Here is a 25294-nt window from a genome sequence, read left to right as displayed (position 1 = left end):
CCTGCCAATGTACTAACCCCTGGTTAGTAGTTTCAGATCCATAACTTTATATATTGCTCATCTTTTCTTGGGTTTCTCATCTTTTAGTTTTAGTTTTCGTTTTCTAGGTGAATTTTTCTCATCTGTATATTTGGATTCTTAATTTCTTATGCTGTAGGGGTACTTGCCGAAGAGGTCAAAAAGATTGCATCTTTGTACAGTGATGTTCTTACTGCAACAATCTTGGATGTTGAGCAGTGCAAAGAATTGAAAATGGGATGTTTCTTAGGTGTTGCTGCAGCTTCTGAAAATCCTTCTTATTTCATTCATTTGTGCTACAAGCCCACGAGTGGATCGGTCAAAACCAAGCTAGCTTTACTTGGAAAGGGAATTACTTTTGACAGGTAATCGATGATTTAAGTGCTTTGGTTTTGCCTCACTAACAATGTGATCCAAAAAGACGAGGCAACTTTGCTCTCAAAGCTTGTGATTTGTGAAGAATGATGGATCTTAGTAAAGTAACTACATATCTGTTTCTTGCTATGCTATTAGTTCTTGAATAAATTCCTTTTATTGTTCCAGTGGCGGGTACAACCTCAAGGTTGGAGCAAATTCCTCGATCGAGCTCATGAAGAAAGATATGGCAGGTGCTGCAGTAGTCTTTGGTGCAGCAAAAGCTCTCGGCCAAATAAAACCTGCTGGAGTGGAAGTAAGTCTTATTGTGATTACAGATACTGGCTGCATTGTAACAGAGTCAGTAGTACTCAAAAAAAGTCTTATTGTGATTCGCTAAATTAGTTAATTTGCAAATATGGATTGCCTCTGCCTCATACCCTGAAACTATTGTGATATGGCAGGTGCATTTCATTGTTCCAGCGTGCGAAAATATGATTAGTGGGACAGGCATGAGGCCTGGAGACATTCTCACAGCTTCAAACGGGAAGAGAGTTGAGGTAACTTATGCAGCACTGCTGTTATCTATCTTGATCTGATTGTATCGTCGTTTTGGGTGTTTATCGATCCATTCTTTTGATAGGTTACCGACACTGATGCTGAAGGGAGGCTTGTACTTGCAGATGCTTTAGTATATGCCTGCAAATTGGGAGTAGAAAAGGTATCTATCTACCTTTATATTCTCTATATGTATATGACAGATTGCAGCATAACTGTTAAAAACATGTTTAACTATGCAGATAGTTGATCTGGCTACACTCACTGGTGCCTGTATTACTGCTCTCGGGCAATCTGTTGCTGGTATGCCTTTGTAGATTATGTATTTATGGAGTTCTTGAATCCTTTAAGGCTTTAACAAAAACATATATGACAATGGGGGAAAAAACACAGGGGTTTTTACGCCTAGCGAAGATCTGGCGAAGGAGGTGTTTGAAGCAGCAGATGTTGGTGGTGAAAAGTTTTGGAGGATGCCCTTGGAGGAGAGTTACTGGGAGACCATGAAATCCAGTGTTGCTGATATGATAAATGCAGGTTCTCTTGATGGTGATGCAATCACTGCATCTCTTTTCATGAAACAGGTACTATAATGTTGTTCTTTGGGGTGAGCAGGGAAACTTGCAGTCAGTATCTGAGGTTATGCACTGGGTAAATTTCACATTGTGACCTTAGCTTTAAAGGACACAAGGAGGTAGTTGACATGGTTGTAGTAGGCGCACTAATCAGGCTCTAGAGTAGCGCCTTGCGCCTAGACAGCCGAGTTAGGCACCTAGGTGGCCGGTTGCCTAGACGGCCGCCTAGGTGGGAAATTGCCACGGCCTAGGGGTGCCTCTCGCTGACATAGCTGACAGGTTCAAACCTGAAGGCAAATAGGCTACTCCCGTTGAGAATCAACCTTGTACCTTGTGGTTACCAAATTAACAGTCTGACCAACATAATTGAAGCTATAGATGTTGTTTTTGAAACAACAATGTTGTGTTTGCAGTTTGAAGCTAGAGCATGTTCAGATCCTATGCATTTGTCTTTGACATTGTAGCATGAACTAAAAACCTAAAGATTTTTTTTACCATTGTTTTGCAGTTTGTTGATGAGGAAGTGGAATGGTTGCATATTGACATGGGAGGTCCAGTGTGGGATTACAAGAAGAACATTGCAACAGGGTTTGGCATTACTACTATGGTGGAATGGGTGCTCAAACACTCTTCTTAGATTCATTTTGGTTGTTCTAATGTGGCTTCTTCATGCCCACTAGTTGTAAATGGAGTTAGCTTGATTAAGAAGATGAAATGACAAATCCTACAACTCATACTCTTTGATTTATTAAGTTAGAACATTGTGGTCATAAGTTAACTATCAGATTAATTTAGTTGGAAATATTTCAAATACATGTTATACTTTGATTGATAGGAAATGTCGTAATCATTATATGAAATGCACTCTAGGTGAAAAAATCGAATTGTAATTTTAGTAGACAAACGATCACAAGGAGTTAAACCAATTTAGATTACTTATAGCTTATAGGCTCAAACCAATAAGGCCACTAGATAACACAAATGGAGAATCAAACTTGAAACCTTATAGTTATTATTAAGTCAATTATTAGATCAATTCGATTGGAGTTGTCTCCAAAACATGTTATACTTTGGAATGCATGTAATTGCTACATGAAAATGTGTATGAGTGAAACCCGTTTTGTGATTATAGACAGTAAATGAGCATAATAAGATAAACTAACTTAAATTATTAATAATTAACTGCAGTTTCAAACTAAGAATGCCAAATAAACAGCATCCAAGCTATTTGTCAGACCAATTCGAAAAAATACAAAGAGTCTTAGTCACAGAGAGAGGGAGAAGAAATTATAGTGTTACTAGAATACAGAATCCTAATATACAAAACTTAGGAATTACTCTACTAGGTAAGTTCCGATAGAATTTTGTTTTCATTCGTAATCTAGTTGAGCGGGTAGAATATAATTCTCGACAAAAATTCTTATATTTTTTTAAGGAAAAAAATATCTGGAATTAAAACCGGATACATCATCATCATCATATCATCTACAGGGTAAACCCCTCCCCCCACGTTTCAGTTGTTGCAGTGTATAAATACAGAGTCGTACACGCTTCAAAATGGCCGCTTTGAGTTTGAGATCCTCGGTTTTGGCTACTAATATCGCGGTCACTGCCGCTTCCACATCTACTTCAACTTCTACTTCTTCGATTTTCTTGAAATTCCGATCTACCTCCGCCTGGGCTATTTCCTTCTCGGTTTCGCCGCTCTGCTGCAGAAGACCTAGGCGTATGGCTCACTCCATAGCTCGGGCCACTCTTGGCCTCACTCATCCCAATCAAATCGAACGCCCCAAGGTTCTTTCTTTCTCAGTTTATTTAATTAGTTGTTTCGCAGGTTTTTTTTTGGTTCGATTGTTTGTTTTTTTGAAGTAAAAATCTGCTTATATTTGATGTTTTCTGCAATGGGTTTATTGTTTTGGCAATCTAAGTAGATTTTGCTTTTCTTTAAAATGTTACACTCGAAGTCGGCGAGCAATCAAGGTTTAATCTTTGAGATTGTTGGAAAAAGTTTGTGATCGTTTTCTGATTGTGATATGTTCTCTGATTGTGATATGTTATGTGTCTATTTGGTGGATTTAATTCAAAGATTGATATGCTTTTGAGTGTTTTTTTATGAGAGAATATTTACTGAAGTCTAAAACTTTGTTGTTCTGGGCTACGGAAGATATCATTTGCTGCAAAAGAGGTTGATTTGGTTGAATGGAAAGGAGACATCCTTGCAGTGGGTGTAACAGAGAAGGACATGGTTAGAGACGAAAGTTCCAAGTTCCAAAATTTGATCTTGCAAAAGTTGGATTCAAAATTGGGTGGTTTGCTGTCTGAAGCCTCGTCCGAGGAAGATTTTTCTGGAAAATCTGGGCAATCCACTGTTCTTAGACTTCCTGGTCTTGGTTCTAAAAGGATTGGGTTAGTTGGGCTTGGATCAGCAGTTTCTTCAACCACTGCTTATCGTACTCTTGGTGAGACTATTGCTGCAGCTGCTAAATCTGCTCAGGCAAGTAGTATTGCTGTTACACTTGCTTCAGCGGAAGGCCTCTCTTTGGAATCAAAGCTCAGTACTGCCTCAGCAATAGCTACCGGTATCCTTGAGAAACTTTGTTTGAGCTAAACTTTGTCATATCATTCTGAATTGAGACATTAAACTAGGTAAAATATCTTGAATTGCCACAGGAACTGTGCTGGGGATTTTTGAAGATAACAGGTTTAAGTCAGAGTCAAAAACTCCCACTCTCAAATCTGTTGAGATTCTTGGTCTTGGAACTGGACCTGAGATTGAAAAGAAACTGAAATACGCAGAAGATGTTTGTTCAGGTGTGATATTTGGGAAAGAGCTTGTAAATGCACCTGCCAATGTACTTACCCCTGGTTAGTAGTTTCAGAACCTTGTTTAATATCCTTTTCAATTAGCCCATAACTTTGTATATTGTTCATCTTTTCTTGGTTTTCTGATCTTCTAGTTTTCTTTTGCAAGGTGAATTTTTCTCATCATTTGTATGTGGATTCTTATGCTACAGGGGTACTTGCCGAAGAGGCCAAAAATATTGCTTCTTTGTACAGTGATGTTCTTACTGCAACAATCTTGGATGTTGAGCAGTGCAAAGAATTGAAAATGGGATCTTATTTAGGTGTTGCTGCGGCTTCTGCCAATCCTCCTCATTTCATTCATTTGTGCTACAAACCTACGAGTGGGTCGGTCAAAACCAAGCTGGCTTTAGTTGGAAAGGGATTGACTTTTGACAGGTAATCCATGTTTTAAATGCTTTGGTTTTGCCTCACTGACAGTGCAATCCAATCTTTACTTATCAAAAGAGAAGAGGACTTTGTACTTAAAGCTTGTGAAGAATGATGGACCTTGATAAAGTAACTACATTTCTATCTGTTGCGAGTTCTTTGTTTAGTTCTTGAACAAATTTATTTTATCGTTCCAGTGGCGGTTACAACATTAAGACCGGACCAGGTTGCTCAATTGAGATCATGAAAATTGATATGGGCGGTGCTGCTGCAGTCTTAGGTGCAGCAAAAGCTATTGCGCAAATAAAACCTGCTGGAGTGGAAGTAAGTCTTATTGTCACTGCTCCAAGGGGATATTTTCTTTTAGAGTTGCTAAAGCCTAAATTTGCATGCATTTGGATTGCTTCCGTCTCGTACCCTAAAATTGTTAGGATATGGCAGGTACATTTCATTGTTGCTGCGTGTGAAAATATGATTAGTGGGACAGGCATGAGACCTGGAGACGTTATCACAGCTTCAAATGGAAAGACAATTGAGGTGATATTCTTCAACTTATGCAGCACCGCTGTTGTCAATCCTGTCAGAGGATAGACTGACACGGTTATCTTTGCCGAAGTTTCAAGTTGTTTACAATAACTAGGCCCTAACTTTCAGTCATTGAGTTTTCAAGTGTTTGAATGCCATCTTTGTTCTGCAATTTCATATCGGGTTTTGTTATTCATTCTTTTGTTAGGTTAACAACACTGATGCTGAAGGAAGGCTTACGCTTGCAGATGCTTTAGTATATGCCTGCAAACAGGGTGTAGAAAAGGTATTTAAACCCTACCGTTAGTCATACATCACATTTTCAAAACTTGTCATTTCTAGATATTTGCAGTGCTTCCCTTCCTATTCTTCGTGAGATAATACTCCAAAATCCACCATTCTCGGCCATCATTGTTTTCTACGAAACAAACATTTCAATTAAGTTCTCTCGGGTTGGTTGAGCTTATGTTTCCTTCACTTGCCCTTGTAAATTAGCAACGTGCAAATTAGTTAAAAGTTAACACTGCATTGCTTGTCTACTCTTTACTTAAGTTGGCTTGCTGTAATGCCTGTGTTGATAACGTGCTTAACCATGCAGGTAGTTGATCTGGCTACACTGACCGGTGCCTGTATAGTTGCTCTCGGGCCCTCTGTTGCTGGTATGCCTTTTGTAGATTTTGTAGTTTCCGTTGCAATTACTTTTGGAGCATTTTGGTCTCTTAGGGCTTATTGAACCCGAAGTTGTATGGAAACATGACAAGGGGTTAAATGTTTTATATTAAAACCAGGGGTTTTCACGCCTAGCGATGACCTGGCGAAGGAGGTACTTGAAGCAGCGGATGTCAGCGGTGAAAAGCTTTGGAGGATGCCCATAGAGGAGAGTTACTGGGAGACGATGAAATCTGGAGTTGCTGACATGGTAAACACAGGTGGTCGCCAAGGTGGCGCCATCACTGCAGCTCTTTTCTTGAAACAGGTACTATAAATGTTGCCTTCATTACGTTGCTCTCGTGACTCACCCCGAACCTGTTTTAATCTACGAAGTACTGGCATCGACCCGGTTCTTTTTCCCCAATGATGTTGTGTGCACACTTAGCTATAAAATGTTACATGAAGTGGTCTAGTGGCACGAAGTGGCTCTCCCATATGGGAGGTCATGGGTTCGAGCCCCAGTGGGGGCAATATTGACTCTTTGTGCTTTAGTAGGTTGAGAAAGTAGTTATGAACAGATACTACATTGTAACAGAATCAGTAGTACTAAAAAAAAGCTATAAAAAGTTACAAAAACCACTCTGTCGTATAAGATCTACAACTATAGAGATTCATTGTGCATTCCTGCCTGAGTGAGTTTTTAATCTAAAGCATCTTTGGCATTCTAGCAAGAACAAAAAACCTGAGATTTCGACCGTTATTTTGCAGTTTGTTGACGAGAAAGTACAGTGGATGCATATTGACATGGCCGGGCCAGTTTGGAGTGACAAGAAGAAGAGCGCAACAGGGTTTGGCATTACTACTCTCGTCGAATGGGTGCAGAAAAACTCTTCTTAGATTACACAACAGGTTCTGCGCTGACAAGGAAGTTAAAAATGTCGAGACTGGTGATTGTCTGATCTGAAAATGTGGCAGGCCGTGGCAGGAAGAAGTGTTTTTTACAACCTTGTTTAAAGAATAAAAATGCTTATGTTCCTTGGAAAAGATCAAAATGTTTTTGAGCTGGTTTTATGGTTATGAATCAAGAGTCTTGACATTGACATTTTCAAGCTGGTTTTATGGGTCATTGAATCAATAATTGGGCATTTTCCTTTCATTATTGCATATTTACATCTTCATTTTGGATGTGTTCTAATGTGGCTTCTACATGTGCACTAGTTGTGTAAATGAAGATAGTTTGATGCGTCATTCTATGGCAAATTAAACCATGTACTAGGTCTGCATTGTATTGTAGGTCCTGATTCAAAAAAAGAAAACATTTATAATTGACACTGTATCTAATGATATGTGATTATGTGTTAACAATTATCAAGTTATTTGTTTACACGTATAGAAATTGATAAACTGTTAACTGTAACTCTGTAAGTACAAAAACTGGAGGTATGAAATTTTTGTATCAATGTTCACAATGTAATATGAACTCTGGTCCATTGTATAACAATTGTTATTCTATTGCATATTAGCATTTTGGATTAAAATGAAACGTTTTTAAAAGTGAGATAAATCATACTATATGACCAATGACTTGGAGTGATAAGGGAATTAGATAAACCTTGTCTTGAGGTAAAATCCATAATTGACTGACATAAACCAATAATAATACCAATATGATTGCCCATGGGCCATAACTAATTACCGACCAATAAATTTACGTTTTTATGATCTTTTGCTGACTAAAATTATGTTAATTTGTCTTTTGTCCACTAAAATTAAGATCAATACGAACATTACCCATAACGGATTTTCTTTGTAAGTTCACATTTTTTGAAATAAAATAAACACAAAAATGTAACGATTCAAAAAAAAAAAAAGAAAAAAAGGTGCAACCATGTTGTTGGATCTTTCTCCCAACAAATATTAAGGATAAGAACAATATAAAAAGAAAAGAAGAAGCCATAAATTTTGACTAAAATTCACTTTCTTGAACGTGCAATGGCTAAATTTTGTTGCGGCACGTGCGAGCCCAGAACCTTTCTTCTCGGTTTCAGACATTATTTGATTCTACAGCGTCCTCTCCGCTGTTCTTTACTGCGTCTACTGCCCCCACCTGTGCTTTGTCGAATAGCAGCACTATTTGCACCAATTCTCCTGCGCACGCAATCAATCAAGGACCATTGCTTTTCGCAAACCATGTTCAAAGATTCAAGCTTTCTTCCTTGGTAATCTCACAATGTTCCCAGAATCAAATACCATGTAACCCAGAGATTTGGGTTGCCAGGAGATTTGCTGAAAATGAGTGTTTCCCTAACGCTAATGACCTTCAATCTTCTTGAAGATCAGCCTGAAGATAGCCCCAATTCATGGGATAAGAGGAAAGATTTGTGTGTCAGTGTCATCACTAGCTATTCTCCTATGATTCTTTGTACCCAGCAAGGTAGCTTGGATCTTGGTGTTTTCTTTCTTTTCTCAATCTGGGATTTTCTTTATAATTGTGGTTTAGTTGCTTTTGCAATTTATTATACTTGTGTTTGATCAATGCCAGCTCTTTGGAATGAAAAGGAGAGATTTTTATTTTTATTTTTTAATTTTTTTTTGTAATTTTTAATTTTTTAAATTTGTATGATGATGCTTAATTTCATGGTACTTTTTGGTGTTAGGTGTGAAGTCACAGTTGGACTATCTTCAACAATGCTTGACAGGTAACTTTCTGCAAGTTTCTAGATGCCTAACCATTCTTGGCCTGCAGGCTAAATCAGACTTTTCTACTGTGCATAAGAAAAATGTTTGTTTGTCATTGTTGTGCACCAAGTGGATGTTATGTGCAGAAAATCTACTAGTGAATGGTCTAACTTAGGAGGATTAATGAAATTACCCTCCAAGTGCAGCTTCTTGTGTAGTGGAATTACTTAGAAATGAACTAAGAGGAAGCATAGAGGATAGGTTTTATACGTTTATCCTCCAAATCGCTTAAGACTATGATGGCATATTCATTTGGCTCTAGCGTGAACGATTTGAGAAGGCGGGTGTTTGAAATTGTTGTTAGGAAATGGCGGAATGAAATGATTGTAGTCTGGCAAATAGAAGGGAAAAGGGATGATGAATAGAAAGGTGGCTAATTGGCTATATATCCGATTTGTTTTCTTTCTTTAATAGATTTCAGATTAAGAAAAGCACTGACATGACACATCCTTTTGCTGATAAATTAGGTTTAAAATGTCGAAATATGATTGCTGATATCAAGCTTGAACTGTGTGTTTATATACTCGAGCTTCAGTAACACGTAATTTGCATTGATTTACTTGCACACCTAGTTATAAATGTTTGAGATTGTGTATTGTATTATTGCACACCTAGTTATAAATTTTCAAGTCCTGTGTGGTTATAAAGTTAATATTGTAGTCTGAATAAATTGGACAATGCTTATTTCTTCTCTTCGTTTCTTCATTGTTGCGGACCATTGACATTCTTTCCATTTAGGGTAGATAATATGCAACCTTAGCTGATATTTGGACCTATTTTTCATCCCATTTAGGTTACGATCAATTTGGAATTTCAAGAAAAGGAGCTGAGGACCCTTCAGATCAGCACTGCACCATTTTTTATGACAAGGAAAAGGTAGAATCGTTTTCCCTAGTTTTTATCTGTAGTGAGCAAGAACATTTTCTATATGAACTATTTGTCAACAATGGATTTTAACGACAAAAATTGATACCACCTATTTTTGTTCCCCTTGTTCTGGATGAAGGTGGAGCTTTTGGAAGGTGGAACATTTTGGTTGTCAGAGTCACCGTCAGTGCCCGGAAGCATGTCTTGGGGGTCCACAGTACCATGCATTGCGACTTGGGCGATATCCTTTTGTTGTTTTATAAGCTTTCCGATGCTTTTTTTAGTCTATAATCGCTTTTGTTTGCTTGGAAACGCAATGGAAGAATTGTTCCCTTGACAAGTTGTGTACACATTCCAGCTAAAAGGAGTTGAACCGCCAGGTTTTTCATTTCAGATTGTAAATACAAACATGGATGAGTTCAGTGCACGTGCTAGAAGGCGAGGTGCTTTGCTCACATGGCAACACATTGCATCCTTACCTCCTAGCTTGTCTGTTGTATATTGTGGAGGATTTAACACGCAGAAAGAATCAACTACAGGCCGTTTTCTTCTTGGGAGATCAAGGTATGACAGTGCTAGCACTTTTATCTTGGTTCTTTACTAGTTTCCTGTTGACCATTTAACTCAATTTGTAATCCATACAAAAGTGTTGTTTACTAGCTACCTTCTCAAGCATCATCTTCTTGAAATTATAAATCTTTTTCCCACGTTTCATTATTATTGAAGGTTTTTTAATTTTTTTTTTAGTTAATACCCAATTTAATACTCAACTATAATGATTTTTCCCGATTTAGTCGATAGTTTTTCCTAATTGAGTCCTTGACTATTAGAATTAAGGACTAAATCGAGAAAAACCACTATAGTTGAGGACTAAATTGAGTATTAACTACTATAGTCGATGACTAATTTGGGTAAAACCAAAAACTAAATTGGGTATTAATGGAGGGGAAATTACTCAGCTACAGTTACAGATGACTCAGTTAGGAAAAAGCATCAAGTCAAAGACCCAATTAAGCAAAACATGACGTTTAGGACTAAATCGAGAAAAACCACTATAGTCGATGACTAAATTGGGCATTAACTTCTTTTTTTTTTTTTTTTAATAAATCAAATCCACTTGGTTGAACATATTGCATAACATTTTTGAGGTAGGATTAGTCATTTGTCTCTTACCCTGCGGTCTTGCCGTCTTGGCTTCTTGCATACATAATGCCATAAAAATCTTGTTTAACTTATCTTCGTTGTCATGGACTCGTTTATGCACAAACTTCTGTTATGCATTGGAAACCATCATTGTTATCATCAAATGCTCATGTAGTTTCATTGCAATCATGAGGCTATGAGCTCCTAATTCAGCAAGGGAAAAACGATTTGCCATTTTCTTTGTGTGGTACATGCTGACTTCTTTGGCTCTCTATCATCGTACAGAGAGCATGGGGTTGTCGGTGACATGAGGGATGCTTGGCCCAATTCTCGTGTAAGGAAAAACATGTCCCTCATCCGCACTTATCATGGATTCAAAGGTATTCATCTTCTCGAGTTCCATTACTGTAATTTTTTTTTTTTTGGTTAGACCACGAGGTGTCTTGAGAGGCTGAGAGTAGGCTCTAACTATAGGATGCACCTTTAAGTCCAGGCTCGACTAATCCCCGTCCGCACTGGGCTGGCCCAATTAAGGGGCAAAGTGCTGATCATATTGATTTTGGATATGAGAGAAGCATATAAGCTCTCAGTCTCATACTCTCATCTACTTATTTGTTTCTGACAGGTGACAAACAGGGGCCTCTCGAATTTTTCAAGCTGATTCTAAGAGCGCTCTGCCTTTGCTGGGATCGGCAAACTCAAGATCTTCACGTAGACTGGATACTGTTCAGAGGTAGATCTCTTATACCCGCCTCATGTGAAGTGGTGAACGACAACATAGATGGTTTTTACCCGTCATCTCACTACCCAATATTTACCGAGTTTGTGCTTCCCCGTTCAGTGAGATTGATCGAAACACCTGCCCAAGAAGACGGGAACTAAGGCTAAAACATTCTTCCTCCTTCCCTCTTCGTCTTTCTTAAACCACTGATGTGCATTTCGTGTTGTTTATCCATTCCAGCATTCTCTTCGATTCTACGGGGATGCCTTGTTTTTACATTTTTTTGTTTGCTCATGTCAATAGTGTGAAATGATATTATTTTTGGTTCCAAGGCTGCCATTTTCTTTATAGTTATTCACCTTTTGGAACATTATGCCAACCTGAGCTATCATTCTATCAAGTTGAGCCTCAGAATTTTTATTTTTATTTTTTAAAATTAAATTCTTCTTTTAATATATGCTGGCAAGTTGCAATATAATGTCCATTGTTGTTAGGTAAATCTTGCCCTTCTTGTAGTGCACATCTCTTGGTATCTGTCAATTCAATTCTTCCACCTGCAATTTACTATTTGCTGAGTGATCTGATTTGGTATCTTTTTTGATTGAGATGGATAGAAGTTCATTTAAGGATTCAATATTTCGCTTTATGGGTGGAACAACTTTAAATTTCCTGGTCAGTTGTTCCATCCATTAGAAGTGGGGATTAGTCATTGTTTTCGACGGTAAATTATTTTGTGGATGCAGATCCAAACTACATAATTTAGATACTGAATATTCACAATTTGAATTGTTAACATTCAGTATGTAAATGAACACGAATTCACCTTAAGGTGGACTCGGGTCTATGGTATAACTATTGGTTCTTGATTTTTGACTATGAAAACTTGAGTATACCTAAGAAAAAGGGATTAGGCTTTAGACCCGAAGTTTTCAAGATTAAAAATAATGTATTTGCTCGAACTACTAATTCAACTAGACCAAAAATCTAATAATTTCTTTATATGGCAAGAGGTTGTAAAATGTTTCTCTACTAATCACATCTTTGATAAAGTTTATTATTCATTTATTTGCATGTTAATAAGATAGTGACATGGATTAGCAAACTACACATGAGGAAGACCTTTCACCAATTAAAGACATTGCTTGATCATCTTGTGTTCATCCATGTGAGTTGAAAATCTATCTTACCTAAGCTCAATTATCTCCCAAGCAAAGCTAATTAGCTACTAATAGCTTAGAGATTCAATTTGCTTAAATTTTAATATTGATGACTTGTAATAAGTGAAGCTAATGTGATGTGTTCTTATTGATAAAGGAAGATGGTCGTTTTGTCTACTTGACTATCACGTTAGACGGCACATCTATTATGCATTGATTTATTGGATTAATTAGATAGTCTTATAACACCGTAAGAACCCGTAATAAGATGACAATTTATATCATGGATCAGTGTCCACATAACATTATGGACCATAGATTGAAACAACTTAAATATCGAATTCATACTTGTAACGTATAAAATGTCATAACACAAAAAGCAAAAAATTACAACACAAAACAAATACATATTTTACATGTTTAATTTTTTCCGAATCCATTTAGATGCACAATTTGTGCTCATAGGCACATAATTTCACAACACAAGATAAATAAATTAATAACATAAGGTAATTACTAATTTGTTTTAAGTACATAATTCATACACGTAAGGTTCAAAATTTCATAATACAAGATGCAAAAGTTCACAATATAAAATACATATACCTACATTAGGGTTCATTATGCACGGTGAATCCATGTCCATGATATAAGGATTGTAATAAGATCTTATATATATATTTAAATTTTTTGTAGTTTTCGAAAAAATAAAAAATAAAAAATTGTAGTATAAACGTAGCATGAACACATTCATCGACGGCAACGAATAAATACTCGTAAGTCACTCACCCTTTATCGGTTCATCCCATAACGTCAACCCGAAGATTCAATATGCACCCTTTATCCCATGAACTCTACTCCCATCAACGGCTGTGATCAAGTCCGTACCAAATACTCCACTGACTAAACCACACAGCATTTCTCTCTCTCTCTTCCTCTCTCTCTGGTATCGTAAATCGCAATCACCACTTTCGTCCGTTCTTCTCGTGTCATGGAGTCCGAACGCGCGCAGACTGGAACTTATATCTATGCATAATACTACACAGTTATATGTATGTATAGAGAGAGAAGGCTGCGGTGAGAGGGAGATCGAGAAATCTAGATCTCGGAGGAGTGTAATAGCTGCGGGGAAGCCGACCTGAGCTGAGCTGCCGTGTTATAGAGAGATAGGTATCGGAGAGCTATGGAGGTCGCGAGGGTTCCGGCGATGCCGCGATGGATCTCGTGTTGCTTCCTTGTCTTCCTTTTCTTCGCCGAGGTTCGCTCTTTCTACCTCCCCGGTGTCGCGCCTCAGGATTTCCAGAAGGTAATTGTTACGCTAATATGTAGGATTTTTATTATTATTATTTTTTCAAATTGTGTGTAGTCCATAGGGAGTGATGAATGAATTGAGTGTGTTTATAGATCGTGATACGGAAACTATGGTTGTGTTGGCCTAATTTCAGCTTATTGACTTGTATTTTGTAATCATTAGCTCGTCGTTCATGTCTGTGTGTGTGTGTGTGTTTTTTTTTTTTTTTTTTTTTTTATTTTATTCGTGCTTGGTTGCTGAGGTTTTGTGGTTGTTGGATTCTTTCTATCCGATCTATGCAGGAAGTGGCTTGTTGTTTTAACAAAAGCTAATGGATTTATATTTTTCCTTGTTGTGTTTTGGAAAGAGGGGAAGGGTTAGGGGCTTAGTTTGAGGCCTTTAGATAGCTTAGCTTATTGTAATTTTCTTTGTTTGGATGGTATGTTCAAGTTTTCTAGATGTGGCATGATGACCATTGACGACCTGAAAGTTTTTGTTCATATCATTTCCAAGTCTGGATTTGAATTGTTTGTGTTTATGATCTGGATTCTGTTTGTTGCCATACAAATACATGCCTAGAATATGAGAAATCTATCTATTATTCTGCAATAAAAGATTCATAGACAGCTCTTAAGATAAACATTTATTTATTTCTAGAGGCATGCACATACCCTTTCTGGAAGTGTGCATAACTGTATTAGACATGAATCTCATTGTTCAATTATGATATCAGAATATTATGGTTGTATATGAGTCTACAAATTCTGGTTCATTGCTGAGTTGAATGTGCCCAAGTATACAACCTCTGCTGAGAATTCTCAAGTTAATATGAAATTGGTTGCTGTAAAATTATGGAAGATGGATGAACAATAACTGTCCAATTTTTATCAGATTTATATTGGAACTAATGCTTGGTAATGAATATAATGCTTCTCTGGGTTATTTTCCGTGTGAAAGCCCTCCAGTTGATGAAAGTTTGTGTTGCAGACAATGGGTTCTTTTGTCATATCTTTTCGCATGGCAATCATTGTTTTAAACATGTAAATATTTTTTGTAGAGAACAGTGCGAAAACTGGATTTCATAGTTATAAATTATACAATTATAATTTGTCTGTTTATAAACCTAGTAATTGCCTCTGTTCCATCATTGGAGTCTTAGGAGTTAATTGTATCCTTCATTTGGCAGGGTGATCTTCTCAAGGTGAAAGTTAACAAACTGACCTCTACGAGAACTCAGCTTCCTTATTCCTACTATTCCCTTCCTTACTGTAAGCCAGGGCGCATTGTGGACAGTGCAGAGAATCTTGGTGAAGTTCTTCGTGGTGATCGCATTGAGAACTCTGTTTATGAGGTGGATTACTTTCTTGGATGATGATGGATACACAGATACAATTTGAATTCCTTTTTTGCCTTCTAATTTGTGGAACTTAGTTCTAACAGAGGGTTTTTTGCAGTTTCGTATGAGGGAACCACGGATGTGCAATATTGCATGTCGTCTTACTCTTAATGCAAAAACTGCCAAAGAATTTAAGGAGAAGATAGATGATGAATATCGGGTGAACATGTACCAAACACTTTTAAGTGCTCTCTTGAAGCTGTTTTGCTAACTATTTGATATCAACAGTCTCTGATTTAGTATTTGAATTTAACAGGATTTTGGATAATCTTCCTCTTGTTATGCCCATGAAGAGGCCTGATCAGGAATCTATCATCTATCAACATGGTTTCCATGTTGGTCTTAAAGGAATATATGCCGGGGTATACCTAAGTTCCATTTCAATTTTTTTTGGTGAATGGCATTTGTAATGTTAGGGTTGTTTCTTCAATTAATTTCTTGGGCTTTATCATTTCACAGAGCAAGGAGGAGAAATATTTTATCCACAACCACTTGACATTCACTGTCAAGTTTCACAAGGATGCACAAACTGATGCGGCAAGAATTGTTGGATTCGAAGTCAAACCTTTCAGGTCAGCTATATGTGTGTTCATATATATGATATACAAACCAATGTTTGCTGTTTTACTGTTCTCCTTTGTTAGTTTCTACATTGTTTAATTGCTAGCTTATGTTTCTTTTTGTTCAGTGTGAGACATGAATATGAGGATCAATGGAATGACAAACATACAAGACTAACAACCTGTGATCCTCATGCCAAACGCACAGTTACCAGCTCTGATTCTCCCCAAGAAGTTGATGATAAGAAGGAAATAATTTTCACATATGATGTCGAATTCGAGGTAACAGATGTCATTACCTAATGCAGAGAGCGATGAGTAAGTTGGTGGTGTTATGTTGCAAGGTGGTTTAATACCCCCCACCTCATTTTTCTCCATTTGCAGGAGAGTGAAATAAAGTGGGCATCAAGATGGGACACCTATCTTCTGATGACTGATGATCAGATTCACTGGTTCTCAATTGTAAATTCTTTGATGATTGTTCTTTTCCTCTCGGGAATGGTGGCTATGATCATGTTACGAACTCTCTATCGTGATATCTCCAAATACAACCAGTTGGAGACCCAGGAAGAAGCTCAAGAGGAAACCGGATGGAAGCTGGTCCATGGGGATATTTTCAGACCTCCAACAAACTCAGATTTGCTGTGTGTCTATGTTGGGACGGGTGTTCAGTTCTTTGGGATGACACTAGTGACTATGATTTTTGCTCTTCTGGGATTCTTGTCTCCTTCAAATCGAGGAGGATTAATGACAGCTATGCTTCTTCTGTGGGCTTTCATGGGTGTATTGGCTGGGTATGCATCTGCCCGTCTCTACAAGATGTTCAAGGGATCTGAATGGAAGAAAATCACACTTCAGACGGCTTTCATGTTTCCTGGAGTATTCTTTGCCATTTTCTTCGTGCTGAATGCTCTAATTTGGGGTGAGAAATCATCAGGGGCAGTGCCATTCGGAACAATGTTTGCATTGGTGCTCTTGTGGTTTGGCATCGCCGTCCCACTTGTTTTTGTAGGTAGTTATGTAGGATTTAAGAAGCCAGCTATTGAGGATCCTGTCAAAACGAATAAAATTCCACGACAGATACCAGAGCAGGCCTGGTACATGAATCCAGTTTTCTCCATCTTGATCGGGGGCATACTCCCATTCGGTGCCGTATTTGTTGAGCTCTTTTTCATCCTCACATCCATCTGGCTGCAGCAGTTCTACTACATCTTCGGTTTCCTCTTCATCGTGTTTGTCATCCTCATTATCACCTGCGCAGAGATCACCATCGTTCTCTGCTACTTCCAGCTGTGCAGCGAGGACTACCTCTGGTGGTGGAGGTCATACCTGACTTCAGGTTCCTCAGCAGTGTACCTCTTCCTTTACGCAGCATTCTACTTCTTCACTAAGCTCGAGATCACAAAGCCCGTCTCTGGAATCCTCTACTTCGGGTACATGCTAATTGCTTCGTACGCTTTCTTTGTTCTGACGGGTACAATTGGATTCTATGCATGCTTTTGGTTCACAAGGCGCATCTACTCATCAGTGAAGATTGACTAAATCTGTGAGTCATTGTATAAACCCTAAAACTCATCAACAAAGTATCTTCTTCTCATAGGTGGATCAAATTGTATTTTTAATATTGTTGCCGACTGTTTAAGAGTTTTGATTGTGTAGAAATTTGCTTTTGATTGTAACCAACCTCCTCCTCCTCCTCCAGGATATATACTTCTTTAGGTTTCTTTTGTAACTTCTCATGGAGAAACATTTTGAGAGGAACGCAGGCGAGTCTGCATTGCCACTACGAAGAATATTTAGGATTGTTAAAAGAAAAACTAATCCTTTTTCGATTACTACTCCGTACTATACTTTGTGTGGATGAATGCCCAATTTTCCATACCATGTAAGGTTGGTTGTTCACAGTTATTTGATGTGTTCATATTGCACATTCTATTAATCTGCACTAAAATCTGGCTCTCGGGTTTAATACTTTAATGCATAGGGTTTAGACAAAAGTAGAAATGACGAGGCGGGAGTATACATACTGTCGACGCACCAGACTGGGTAACTGAAATAAGATTTTCTTCCTACTTTTTATACTTAATATGTTGATTTATTGGCTAAGGCCACCAGGCGATCTTCAACACATATTATTAGTAATAATCTTAAAATTATATTTTATTTTAGAAAGTGATACAAATTTAATTTGATTCGAGCTATTAACAAGCTTATATTGAAGAATTACAATTGCATTGTTAAACATGTAAACCGCGATGTGAATTCGTGTGTATAGTGTGGCAAATTATTGTATGGACCATGGTCCACACAGCTATGTGGACCATGATAAAATGTACATTTTTAATGTACTAAATGTACATTATTTTTGTATTGAATGTACATTATTTTTATACTATAAAAATAATGTACATTCAGTACACAAATAATGTACATCCCCTGAATATAATGTACATTATTTTTATATTAAATGTGCATTATTTGATAGTATGGTCCACACAGCTGTGTGGACCATGGTCCACACAATAATGATTGGTATAGTGTCGCCTGGGTCACAATTGACAAGCTAGTAACAATAAATATTGAGCTTAGTGATCAAATTGCAATCAATGAGCTAGTAACAATAACAACTGAGCTTGTTTATCCCTTCCGGGTAGGTTACGAGTCTAGTTATGATTGCGAATTGCATTCGAGTGATTTGAATTGATCACGTTGTACGTCATAAAGTTCCATTAGGAAGTGTGCAACTTTGTAATATTCACCATTTTGATTTTAAAAAAAAAATTCATAAAATATATAAAAAGGTTATTACATATATTATATCGCAGAATCGAAAACCCGGGTCCTTCGGTTGAGAGCTGAATATCCTAACCAACTAAACTACAACGGAGATATATTACAAATGATGGAGTCGTCATTCACATTCTTCCGCACACTATATGACTATATCCATATATGTATTACTAACAATGTTTTTGGGCCGTCTTGTTTGTATATGAATGAATTAAATCTGGGAAATGAATGGGCTGGATATCTTCACGTTTAATGACCTTACAAACACCTTATGAACGAAAGATCCAGCCCAATCATGGAAGAAGATAGAATGGGCATACCCTAGACGTTGCGTGTGAGGTGTCAAAATAGGCCGAAGCTCGTGGGTGAGCTCTAAACCATCCCGCAATGAAGCGGATTAGGGTCTAAAATTGATGACTCTTGAAAACGACGACCTCGTGGGCTTGTCCTACACATATTGGTGGGTTACTGGGTTATGCTGGTTAGCCAGGGTGGCCTGTAGGCCAACCCACGGGCTAACCATATTAAATATATTACTCTCTTATTCTTGTTTTATGTGTCTAGTATGGTTAACAAGGTTTGACTGAAATTATTTTTTATTCAATTTTTTATAATATTAAGTTTTTTTTTTTTTAAAAAACATAATATTAAATTTAGTATTAATATACAAAATTTATATATTTAAAAACTACTTTAAAAGTACTATTAAATACAAAAAAAAACTAAATTAAAAATAATTTTAAAATATTAAAAAAAAAGAGTTGATTTGATCAATAAATAGTAAAAAAAGACGGATAAAATGAGACAGAGTTGAAGAATTTCAACCCACAAGTTTCGTGTGGCACACAAAGACCTGCAAAAATTACAATCTATAGTGGGTGGAGGCAGACCGCATTGACACCCTTAACTGTGCGTGTCTAGTAGATACATGGTCAATATAGGGAGAATCTTGGTATAAAACATTAATACAATGGAAACCTTTTTAGTCGAAGATATATTTTTATGGTCGTAGTACTATTGACTCCAAAAACGCAATAGTTGATAAGTGGTAACAAAAGTATTATTAGAGATCTTTTATGTTTTGTTTGTGTGCAACCTCTATGCATTACCGGTGTACCAAATGTCTCCACATCACTAAAAAAGAAAAGAAAAATCTTTTTTTTTTCTCCATGAGAAAAATCTTATTCTACAAAAAAGGACTGGTCATTATTCAATCATAACATAGTAATATATATATAATGCATTAATAATGTATAAATGCTACATACGATGATATGATATGATATATATATCCAAAAAATTTTGGGAGTATTAATTGTTTGATAAGATAGTTCCAAACCCATTGTGAATACAATGTGGTTGGCTTTCGTTAGTGCAAATTAAATGAATTCAGAACAAAGGACCACATTAATTGTGTCATCCAACCGAACAATATGGATATTTTCCCTACAATAAATATTTTAAAGATATATTTTTAAAAGATTAAATTGCCAATAAGGGTGGTCAAGTCACTCAAGTGAATAGAGCAGGATTCTCATATTAGACCGTCTTTTGTATGGTTTGTGGACTATTACGTACACCTAAGTGAGATTAATCCAATACACACTAGTCGATATATAGTGACGATGGGTTTCCCACAATATTTAAAAAAAAAATGACAAAGGTTGAATGTTTGTATGTTATGTTTAAAATATCTAGGTAATTTTTTTTTTTTTTCAGATGAGAGTCAAACTTGTTGGTACGACTTTAATCAAATTCAGATAATCTTATAATGATGATGATATCAATAACAGTATAGTTAAAAGAACAGCTTTGAACAATAACCAATTAAGCAATCATTATTATAGTAAGTCCAATTATCACAACACGTCCTTTGACTAATGACAATGGGGTATTTATATTTATATTTATTTATTTATTTATTTATTTTAAATAAGAAAAATCAAACGGTTGAACAATACCAAGCAATCATTTTATGATTAGGTCACATCAAGGCTGTCTACAATCAAATTAGTAGTCAACAATGGACTGATAATTGAGCTATGAACAAAACAAAAATTTCCTTATTTTTTGTTAACAATATATATATATATATATATCATTGCCTTTTTTAAAATTAATTTCTTCATTTACTTTTTTTTTTTCTTTTGTGATAAGGAAAATCTAAAGTCACTACTCGAGAACGTACACGGAGTAAATTCTCCCGCTCTTGTATAATAATTCGTAAATCGTATAGAAAAAGTAAGCTGTAAACACAAAACTTCGTGTAACATATATACTCAACAAAGAAAATATTAACAAAATTCAAACTCAGATACAAGAATCATGCTTTGTACATTTGTGTGGATTTAATGTATTTCACTTTAGGTTTCACTAGATGCCGAATTGTGGAGTAGATGTCAAATGAATGCAGAGCGCCATGCCAATGAACATAATGGAAGTGGTCGATGGCCCTGCATGCACGTGGGCCTGAAGAATGGTCGTTGGGAAGTGATGGTGGGATTAGATACACAAGGTCATGTCCTCTATTTGCCTCTGCTTATAGGATCAATTTTTGATCTTCTATTATTTCATACTTTGATTTTATTATGTCACATTATATGAGATAATATCACATTACAAAAATATAAATTTCTGTCCATTACTTTCGTTCATCTAAATTTTTGTCATTCATATTTCTGATTACATTCAAAATACATTCAATACGGGAGGTGGTGGGTTCGAGTCTCAGTGGAGACAATACTTACTCTTGTGCTTCAATAGGTTGAGAAAGTAGTTATGAACAGATACTGCATTGTAATAGAGTTAGTAATATTCAAAACATGATACATTCTTTACTAAGTCAAAAAACTTTATCCATTTTACCATTCACTTGATAGGTGGACAAAAATTAACGAATTGTGATTTCACAAATATCTTTGGTAGACAAAAACACGAAAGAGCCTTGGATAAAATAATATTTTCAAAAAAAAAAAAAAGGAAAAAGAAAAGTAGATACTTATACTTCAAGGAAGTTAGAGGAGTACACAGTACAAAAATAAACGGCTGATTTGAAGCAGGAAACAGCATCTCGGAGATCATGGACAGATCTCATCTTCCTACAAAAAATAATAATAATAATGATGATGATGATGATGATGATTATTATTATTATTATTATTATTATTATTATTATTATTATTATTATTATTATTATTATTATTTAATAGCTCAAGAAATAACTGCAACTACGTTTTAAGAAAAAAAAGACTTGAGATATTTTATATTTTAATCAACGGAATATATTTTGATTGATTAATTATTAAATTAATGCTATATTTTAAAATTAAAATTTGTCACGGCATTGTATTGTCAACAGTCAAAATTCCAAGCACGCATATAATAATCCTTGTGGGTCAAGAGAAGCTTGTGTTGAATTATTGAATTTTGATGAGTCAAATATGCATATGCATGCATGCATAATCCTCTTCCTCAAACCTCAATTGTCAAATATGCATATTTAATGCTTTATATTTTTGTATTCAATACACTAATTATATACCACTCAAGATGGTTTTTAATTTTTATAAACCTATAATGTACATGACATTATATATGCATGCATGTTGAAATCTATTTATAAGTATGACAAGATAAAATTTGTCTGATTTAATGATCTACTAGACAAGGTTTGAACTCTCAACTCAAGAAGCACGAGGCGTGGTCTAAATTGAACCTAAAATAGTTATTTTTTCGTGATTATTGTTTATTTATCTCTGATAATCTAATTTTGGGATGGGTCTAAATAAATAAATCACCGTTATTAATCAAAATATGTCTAGTAAAATTAGATTTATCTCCTCTTCTCTCAAAAGGTTGAATCTCCAAAAGCCCCGGCCTGAAAAAGCATCTAGGAGAATGTAAATCATGGTAACTCAACTGAACACAGAGCTACACCGTTGCTCACTGCGCACAAAAAGTCCCCTCACTTTGAGAGATTGCTCCTACACTACCGCTGATGAAACTCGATACCTGGTCTCTTCTCCTAAACTTCACTCTTGTGACCAGTTGAGTTGTCCATGCGGATAAAGTAGATTTATCTTACCGACCAAAAATGTGTATAGTATTACCCTAGCTTGTACAAGGAACCTATAAATTAAATGGTATATACTCGAGCATAGTCTAGTGAAATTACTAAAATATAGGAAAGTTTAGGTTGCCATGGGTGTCATATCACCTTTTTCTTGTGAAGTGGACAGGCAAACATACAGGATTTGTAGCGGCCATTATTTTGGAGGGATTAATGCACGCATGCATGTACACATCCATGCATTTAATGCACATAATAAAGTTGAATCTATGTTTCTATCAAAGTACTTTCCATCTTGTAATTTGGATTTTGGATTCATATACATCTTGCCGACAATGTTGATTTATATGTGAATAAATATACAAACGTTAGTTAGGTTGTTGAAATCAATTGAAATATATGTTTCGTCTATATGGAGTATATAGTTAAATTGTATACATACTATTTATATATTGTGTGATTGATATGTTAAGCACAAATGTTCAAACTTATGTGGCTATGATTGCTACGATTAATTCCGAGATATGCTGTCAGAGACGTGATCTTATAATCTTGCGAGCCTTAGACCGAGTTTGTATCTCTACTCTATTGAGCACTTAGGGGTCGGTAAATAAGTTGTTATGGTCGGAGGTGTCTGTTGTCATTTTAGGTCCAAAAGTCTCCAAATAATGTGTCTTTTATAGGCAAGGCATGACGAACATGCCGAACTACCAACACGTCTAACATGTGTTGGACATAGTTTGGGCGGTCATAATCATCATGGCAAGTGTTTAGCATGGCTGAAACAGTGATCAGATGTGACGTGATAGTGATATGACTAGTCGTTCTGTCCGGAGAGTACCTTTGAGATCGGGAATAACTCCTCTTGGGAAGTAAGATTAGTAGTGGTTGAAGATATATGGTCGGATACTCGGATATGACTGGTGTTGTACAAATACACCTAATCGTGTTAGTATATTCCTTATTAATGATTTTAATTTTGATATCAAATTGAAAGATGTGTGTTCATATAAATCAATCAATTCAAGTTTAATTAGCGACCCCAGCCGGTTAAACAACCCATCACAATATTATATGGAGTTGTAATTACTGAAGTATGCTCATCATTAATTAATCATTTACCGTTGAGAATAACGGCTAATTATTTAACTCTAGCTTCTCCCAAATAACGGCTAAATATTTAACTCACATCAATTATTAGTAACTAATTTAGAACCAACCCAACCTAACTAATAATGCACTAACACATGCATAAATAATCAAATTGTTAATGAAGTTAACCACTTCATTTGAAAAAAAAAATGATTACTTTAATTTGAAAGAGATTGCTGAATAAATGGAATATGATTCTCGTATGAGAATGTTACGAATTTGATTATTGTCAACGTTTTTCTTGGTTGAGTTTATCGTGCAAGATCTCCTTAGTGCAATTTACTCTCCTGTTTGATTTGTAAACTATTACATACAAGTGGAATTTATCAAATGCACACCCTCAAATAGTGACTATGCGTTTTCTCATCACAAAAAAAAAAGAGTCAATATCGTTTTCACTGAGACTCAAACACACTCCCTTACATATGGGAGTGCAACCATGTGTCACTAAACCACAAGATCTTGACAAATATGTGTAGTTTATTTCCACTTGTATGAAAACAAATTAAAAATATTATATTCTACCAAGTTTAATATTTCTAATTAAATATTTTTTTACATACTATGTAAGGGTATACATTGAATAAACCTCACTTCTGTGTACGTAATAGCTCACAAACTCACATGAAAGATAAATCGCACTAGAAAAACCATGTGCAACGAGCTTGACTAAAAAGGTATTAAAAAGAATCGAAATGTGTTCTTCTGGTACAATAATCATATTTAATTATTTTTAATATATAGTATTTTTAATATATATTGATTTTTAATATATATTGATGTGATGCAACACTAATACTACAGGTCTGCAGTCAAAGTGGAGATTTTTCAGCAACGAAACAGCATCATGACAACTATATTACCTTAATTAATAATGACAGCATGCATTCAACGAACAAAAAAAAAAAAAGGATTTGTAAAACATTATTAACAAATCTATATTACAAATAATCAAAGGGCTTTGACTTCAACTCTTGCAGGTATCTAGCCTCATCCTAAGGATATATATAGTGTATGTAACTCATTATATACGCTTTTGGTAACTTCATATTTAGACAACTTAAAGCGTATATAAGTTGAAGTCAAAGCCCTTTGATTATTTGTATATAATGAGTGTTGATCAGTATCGTGCCTATAGTGTCGATCAATATCGTGTTTCTTAACTTTAAAATAATATTGACTTTATAGGGGTAGTGCTCGATATATACCCGATGTCAGTTATAACTTTGGACTGTAATCAGGTATAAAGAGTTATCATGCTAATTGGCATGATAAAATTTTTGTATATATGTGTGTGTACTCCAAATATGGCCATGCATACTTTTTTTTTTTAACAAAAAATATATTGTATCATGTACTATTAGCACTAATATTAATAATTAATACCTGGTATAATAAATATATTATACTTAGTATTGCTCAATACTATTAACATAGTTGGTGTTCAATCTAACACCTTAAAATTAAAATCAAAAAAAAAAAAAAAAAAAAAAAAAAAAA

The 25294-nt window shown here is 35.8% G+C and overlaps 4 protein-coding genes across 4 annotated transcripts in view; all 4 read left to right on the top strand.

Moving 5' to 3' along the window:
* Positions 1-2315, top strand: part of LOC116024564 (leucine aminopeptidase 2, chloroplastic-like) — a 5411-nt gene extending 3096 nt beyond the window's left edge. The window contains exons 6-10 of the mRNA XM_031265478.1: positions 837-932; positions 1016-1093; positions 1173-1233; positions 1324-1511; positions 2011-2315. Of these exons, the coding sequence (XP_031121338.1) occupies positions 837-932; positions 1016-1093; positions 1173-1233; positions 1324-1511; positions 2011-2139 (552 nt within the window). The 3' untranslated portion in view covers positions 2140-2315. The remainder of the gene's footprint in view (positions 1-836; positions 933-1015; positions 1094-1172; positions 1234-1323; positions 1512-2010) is intronic.
* Positions 2316-3007: 692 nt separating this feature from the next.
* On the top strand, positions 3008-7123 carry LOC116024562 (leucine aminopeptidase 2, chloroplastic-like). Its single transcript, XM_031265475.1, has 10 exons — positions 3008-3296; positions 3667-4081; positions 4173-4367; positions 4517-4742; positions 4931-5057; positions 5175-5270; positions 5467-5544; positions 5857-5917; positions 6047-6234; positions 6678-7123. Exons 1-10 carry the CDS (start codon positions 3060-3062, stop codon positions 6804-6806), a joined length of 1752 nt encoding a protein of 583 aa, XP_031121335.1. The 5' UTR covers positions 3008-3059; the 3' UTR covers positions 6807-7123.
* Positions 7124-7955: 832 nt separating this feature from the next.
* On the top strand, positions 7956-11854 carry LOC116024616. The gene is made up of 7 exons (XM_031265558.1): positions 7956-8343; positions 8567-8608; positions 9442-9524; positions 9655-9756; positions 9865-10079; positions 10944-11038; positions 11284-11854. Exons 1-7 carry the CDS (start codon positions 8202-8204, stop codon positions 11538-11540), a joined length of 936 nt encoding a protein of 311 aa, XP_031121418.1. The 5' UTR covers positions 7956-8201; the 3' UTR covers positions 11541-11854.
* Positions 11855-13346: 1492 nt separating this feature from the next.
* LOC116025296 (transmembrane 9 superfamily member 8-like) lies at positions 13347-17621 on the top strand. The gene is made up of 7 exons (XM_031266483.1): positions 13347-13842; positions 15014-15178; positions 15282-15391; positions 15480-15585; positions 15683-15795; positions 15912-16065; positions 16168-17621. The coding sequence occupies exons 1-7, from the start codon at positions 13720-13722 to the stop codon at positions 17323-17325; spliced, it is 1929 nt and encodes a 642-aa protein (XP_031122343.1). The 5' UTR covers positions 13347-13719; the 3' UTR covers positions 17326-17621.
* The last annotated feature ends 7673 nt before the right edge of the window (positions 17622-25294 follow it).

The sequence above is a fragment of the Ipomoea triloba genome, chromosome 7 (assembly GCF_003576645.1).
Source record: "Ipomoea triloba cultivar NCNSP0323 chromosome 7, ASM357664v1".
NCBI classification, from domain to species: domain Eukaryota; kingdom Viridiplantae; phylum Streptophyta; class Magnoliopsida; order Solanales; family Convolvulaceae; genus Ipomoea; species Ipomoea triloba.
This window is presented reverse-complemented; position numbering and strand designations above follow the sequence as displayed.